The 6,008-nt window shown below is 56.0% G+C and overlaps 1 protein-coding gene across 1 annotated transcript; it reads left to right on the forward strand.

The window, feature by feature from the left end:
• Positions 1 to 1,936: 1,936 nt before the first annotated feature.
• LOC145396718 (uncharacterized) lies at positions 1,937 to 5,469 on the forward strand. Its single transcript, XM_080270004.1, has 2 exons — positions 1,937 to 2,038; positions 2,155 to 5,469. Exons 1-2 carry the CDS (start codon positions 1,937 to 1,939, stop codon positions 5,467 to 5,469), a joined length of 3,417 nt encoding a protein of 1,138 aa, XP_080126130.1.
• Positions 5,470 to 6,008: the final 539 nt, after the last annotated feature.

Consider the following 6,008-nt stretch of genomic DNA (forward strand, 5'->3'; position numbering starts at 1 on the left):
CACCTGTGCTTCCCCTTCTACAACTCGACCAGCTAAATCAGCTCGCCACCATGAGCAGATGACCGTGGATGCTGCCCTTCCTGCTGCCTCATTTGCTCCTTCTGATGCTGATCCTGCCCGTACTGATGACGACGGTTTCTCGCTGGTCAGTAGTAAAAGATCTAGACGGCGAGAGCAGGGAAACTACGCCACTCCGGCACCACGCTCTGGGGCTCCTCGCAAGCCTCCTCTTACCGCTCGACCTTCAGTAATGGTGGCGGTGCCCCCTCCACCTCGCTCATCATTCCCGGCCTTTCGTGTTACTCGCCAGGACGGGCACGAAACAAGCTACGATGCAGTCGCAGCTTTGGAACACCGCCTGCCGGAACTGAGGACCACCAACATTATCGGCAAAGACGGGAGCTCCGTCCTAGTCCCGAAAGACGAGGTCTCTTACAACCTTCTCAAGGCAGCAGCCCAGGACGTGGCCAACCCCATCAAGCTCGTGGAGCTCACTCCAGGGCTGAGATCGACCAAGGCTATTGTCATGGGGTATCCCATGAGAATGCCGGTCGATCTCCTTTTGCGTCACCCACAGGTGGAAGAAGCCACGCGCTGTCAGAGGCAGCGTACCAGGGAGGAGACTCGCCAGGTCCTCATCACTTTACGAGGTCCTCTACTACCCTCTCTCGATCTTGGGAACTGGGGGACTTACTATCTGCGCCCATATACCCCGGAGCCTCTCCGTTGCTATCGGTGTCAGAGGTATGGACACCACAGAGCCACATGCAACAGGCCTGTCGTTTGCGGGATCTGCAGCGGCCCACACGATACGGAGCGCTGCCTGGCAAGATTCAAGGCCAAGGAGGCAATCACCTCCCGCTGCCCCAACTGCTCTGGCCCACACCATGCGTGGCACCCCAACTGCCCCATCAGAGCTGCACATGTCTTGCAGGGCCGGGAACGCCAGGTAGCCTGGGTTCAGCAGCAGCAAGCCACCAGCTCCACGCCTGCACCTCCAGGGACCTTTGTCTGGGGCCAACAGCGTCAAATAATAGCTGTGCCTTCTCCTCCTCCTCCTCTCGATGCCAGCGCCTTTCCCCCTCTGCAGTCTGCTCCCCCTCGTCAGACTGTGGCAGTGGAGGTTCACCACCCACCTCCTACCACACTCCCACCACCGTTCGATGCATCTCTCCCCGTACCACCTCATGCTCCGAGCTCTCCCCAGATTCTCTTCATCATACAGGACCTGCAATTAATTGGGAAAGAGATTGCTCTAAGCTTTGCTCAGTTACTGGAATCGATGCTTGGCAAGAAAGTCGATACTGCTCCCCTCGTGGCTACTATCGACAAAATCGTCGAGGATGTGGTGGAGGCAAAGCGTCAGCTTCGTCCCTCTCCACCTACACGTCAGATGTCGTCTCCCGACCTGTCGGCAACACCCCAGCCACCTCATGTCCCTACACGCCGTCGTCGACATCGCGGCCCATCCACCCGCTCGCCAGGACCAACTGCAGCCTCAGCAGTGCCCAAGGCCAGATGCCGCTCTCGCAGCCCAATTACCACCTTACCAGGGCCACCACAAACCTCAGCAAGGGTAGGGGCAGAATGCCGACCTCGCGGCCCAGCCTCCAACTCTCTGGCACCGACTCCAGCCTCAGCAGTGGTAGAGGCAGATCACCTGCCCGGCAACCTGCCTATCAATCCATCAGGGCCTGTTCCAGCCTCAGCAGCAGTAGAGGCAGAGGGAGAAACTCTCGGACTTCTGCGAGAGACTGCTTACCCTCCACGGTCCCAGACAACGCTGATTGCCTCCGAGTCCTGCAGTGGAACTGCATAGGAGCTTGGAGTAAGCTCCCTCACCTCCAGGAGGTGGCTTTCCAGGAGAATATTCATGTCTTCCTTCTGCATGAGACACTCCTACCCCACGGCTCCCCTTTTCGGCTCCGAGGATACAATGGCTTCTTCCTCCCTAGGGTCCCTGGTAATTCGCAGGGGTGTGCCATCCTGGCTCGGGATCACATCCCTTGCAAAGAATGTAGCCCTCCTATTCACTGCGGTGAGGGTGTTGAGGTTCAAGGAGTCATCTTGCAGCTCGCCACGACCTCCTTAACCGTCTATAACATTTATAAGAGCCATGCTGGGACTCTAGACATTGGCGAGCTCCTCCATCAGGCTGCAGCTGAGTCCACCCTCATTGGGGGGGACTTCAATGCCCACCATCCTGTCCTATTCTCACCCCACCCGGCGAATGAGGCTGGGCGACATGTTGCCATTGCCCTCGAGGAAACTGCGGGGGTCTCCTTACTCAATGACTTGTCCAAGTCTACCCATGTCCGTGGTGGGAGGCTTGACCTCTCCCTAGTCTCTGCACCTCTTGCCGATGTGTCTACGTGGTCCTTGCACCCAATCCTCACCAGTGATCATTTCGCTGTGGTGATGGAATTGCCTGCGGCTCCTCTTCCACCCCCACCACCACCTCCGCCTCGCTGGGACTTACGATGTGCACATTGGCCTGAGTATGCACAGACAGTTGACATCGCCTTGGACAAGGCTGTTCCCCAGCATTCCCTAGAGGACCACGCGGAGCAGGTTGCCCGTGCCTTACGTCATGCTGCTGCTGCCTGTATTCCCCTCACCAAGCGCCCCACGGTCTTTCTTAAGGACTACTGGTTTTATGACGAGCGGGTTCAGGAGCTGAACCATCGGCTAAACTCCGCTCGTAAGGCCTACCGTCGGCGACCTTCCTCTCCAACTAGGAGATATCTGGCTGCAGTGGTACGACATGTTTCGCAGGAAAAGCGCCGCATCCGGGACGAGGCTTGGATGAGGTGGTGTAGGTCGCTTGATTCACGTTCCACACTTGGGGAGATGTGGGCGAGAATCAAGTCGGTCTCTTCTCCCCGACCAGCTAGGCCACCATCACATCCTGACCCTGCAGGTGAGGCAGATCGCCTTGCTGCCCATTTCGCTGCTCGTACTGCCACAACGAACCTCCCACAGTCTGTCAGTGACCTACAAGCTCGCCTTGCAGGACCCCGCAGGGGCGCTGTTAATGCTGCTTGCTCTCGTCCTGATGCTGCAGACCACCCCTTTACTGTGGAAGAGCTAGAGCGAGTGTTGTGCAGCAGAAAGGATACGGCTCCGGGCCCTGATTGCCTTGTATACTCCCTCCTGGCTCGCACAAGCCAGGGAGGGAAGGCGCGTGTCCTGGACCTGTTCAATCGCTCATGGCTTGAAAAGCGTCTCCCTGGATTGTGGAAGACAGCCATTATTCACCCCATCCCCAAACCACGAGACCCGACTACCATGAGGCCGATCTCCCTCCTCAGTTGCATTGCCAAGACCGCTGAGAGGCTTGTCCTCTCTCGACTTGTCTGGAGGTTGGGGCCGCTCCATCCCCGGCTATTTGCTTACCTCCCTGGCAGGAGCGCTCAACATTGCCTAGCCTCCTTTCTTGGTGAGCTGAGGAGTGGTTGTGGCATGGCTGTCTTCCTCGATCTTGAGAAGGCATTCGAACTTGCCAACCCAGACGCAGTACTTGTGGCGCTCGCAGCGAAGGGCTTGGGTGGTCGCCTCCTCTCCTGGGTGAGGGACTTCTTCCACGGCCGTGCTGCTTGTGTTCGATTTCAGGGCAGAGTATCCCCTTCCTACTCGCATGTCAATGGCACACCCCAGGGCAGTGTGCTGAGTCCTCTTTTATTTAATGTCTTAGTTGAGGACCTGCTTACAGTCGACTATGGCCAAGGGGTTACTCTGTTCTGCTATGCAGATGACTTGGCACTGGTTTTCTCTAGACGGGACTGCTACACTCAGGCACCAACTGCGCTTTCCCGTCTACATGCCAAATGCTGTGAGCTTGGCCTTAAAATCAATTTCCAAAAAACTAAATGTCTGCCTTTTGGTCTCCGCCACCCTGACCGTCCCCTTCTTCTTGGGGGTAATAGCCTTGATGTTGTTCGCTGTCACCAGTACCTGGGTGTATGGTTCGACAGCCGTCTGACATTTGCCACTCATATCCGCTATATACGGGAGCGAGCAGCTACCCGCATTACTGCCCTAAAAGCCCTTTCTCACCGCAACCTGGGTGCCTCGTACAGCGTCCTACGGACTTTTTATTCACAAGCTATCCGTTCCATTGTGGATTACGGGGCTCTATGTCTTATCGGAGTGTCTGAGTCACTCCGTCTCTCTTTGGAAGTCCTGCAGAACACTGCTCTGCGTATATTGCTTGGTGCACCTCCTTGGACACGCTTGGTCAACCTTCGGGCTGAGAGCAGTTTTTCCTCTCTGCAGCACCGCATTTGGGCACGAACAACAGCTGTCGTTGCTCAGCTCTGTCGGCATCGGCCCCACCTTCCGGTGTCTGTACTCCTCCAGCGTACCCTTTCTCGGCCCCCAAATCCGCACCCTGGACGTGATTGGATTCTGCTTGCTGCGGACATAGTTCGCAAGCTTGACGCCGCTGATGCCATTGGTGGTGGTCCTGACTTGCCCAATCCTGCATATGCCCCTGCTCCTCCTTGGCTCCCACCTGTGATCAAATATGTCGAGCCTAATATAGCAGTTCCCAGGTCCTCTTTTCCTGCTGTTCTTCGCCAGGATGCTCTCAGTCGTGTGGCAGCTTTCTTCACTCCAGATACTGCAGTCTACTATACTGACGGGTCTGTTGGTGATGACGGGTCTGCGGGTGCTGCTTTTGTTTGTGATGAGGGGGTTGAGTCCTGGCGTGTCACCTCCGGTGTTTCAGCCTACCAGACTGAGCTCGTTGCCATTCTCTGCGCCCTTCGCCATGCTGATCAACACCTCCATCGGCGTATTATTATCCATACGGACTCGCTTTCCTCTATACGTGGCCTCCAAAAGCACTGCTACTCTGACAATAAATATCTCCTTACGTCCATCATAGCTGTTGCAACTTCCATCACAGGTCGGGGGGGTGAGGTTCACCTTCACTGGCTTCCTGGGCATGTCGGTATTGCAGGCAATGAGCGTGCTGCTGCTGCTGCTCGCCATGCTGGCACGTTACCTGTTACCACATTTCAGCTGCGTCCTAGTCTATCCCTTCTCTTGCGACACGTGGCTGATGCCGTCTGCCGACTTTCGCAGGAGGATCATCAGTTTCAGGTGTGGGAGGGCTCCCGTTCTGCTACGTGGTATGCCAGAGCTACAGAGTACTCACCTGTGTCTGTTCCCCATGGCACACCTAACCACCTACTGGTTCCACTTCGCCGCTTACGCCTGGGGTTCCCGTGCTACAGCCAGGTGACTAACAGCAACCCAGAGCCATGCCCTCACTGCTTTGAGGTCAGTGAGCAGCCCCTGCTCCATTATGTTCTGGACTGTCCTGCAACATCTCGACTTCGGTGTAATATTGGGACGCAGCTTCATGTTGGGGCTGACGACTTTCAACTGGCAGCAGAGCTTATTGCAAGGACACCCACGTCTGCTCTTTTGGGGGTTGTGGCCATGTACCCACCCCCACGCTAGTATATAATCCTAGTTTTATTAACAGAATTTCACTGACGGGCTTTTGTTTTGCCCGTGTCCTCCCTTTTTAGGAGGCGAATCTAAACCAACCAACCAACCATCTGGTGGTGAACAGACAAGGAAAGTAAGCTCCCAAACATTCCCCCGGAATACGGCACGCAACCGTCGATTTTACATCCGGGTACCTATTTTTAGTTCTAGGTACGAACAGGCTAGGGCAAAGGAGACCGTGCCTAACTTTCCTTTCCTTTCCCTAGATTTCCTGCACCCGTAGTGCAGGCCGGGCCATATATTAGCCCAGTCAGTGATAAAATCGTTAGCGGTGGTCCAGGGGAAACTGCTTGGTAAGGTTGTCAAACAACACCATGTTCCGGCTAAGCCGGATGTGCTGTAGGGCATTGGAGACCAAGGTGTCGGCGTTGTTGGAGATGTAGTTGCCAATCTCGTCAATGTCGCAGGTCTTGGGAGCAACGTCGATGTTAGGGTCACCTGTCTGTGGCGACGATCCTGAAGTGGTTGCCTGGGAGGTGTCTGCTTCA

The sequence above is a fragment of the Coenobita brevimanus genome, chromosome 39, assembly GCF_032717465.1.
Source record: "Coenobita brevimanus isolate Jiangsu-jjx chromosome 39, ASM3271746v2, whole genome shotgun sequence".
Lineage (NCBI taxonomy): Eukaryota > Metazoa > Arthropoda > Malacostraca > Decapoda > Coenobitidae > Coenobita > Coenobita brevimanus.

Coding starts and splice junctions, on each gene's coding strand:
- LOC145396718 (XM_080270004.1), top strand. CDS start 1,937: ATGGCTTCTTCCTCCCTAGGGTCCCTGGTAATTCGCAGGGGTGTGCCA. Junction 2,039..2,154: donor TAGCCCTCCTATTCACTGCG/GTGAGGGTGTTG, acceptor CTCCTCCATCAG/GCTGCAGCTGAGTCCACCCT.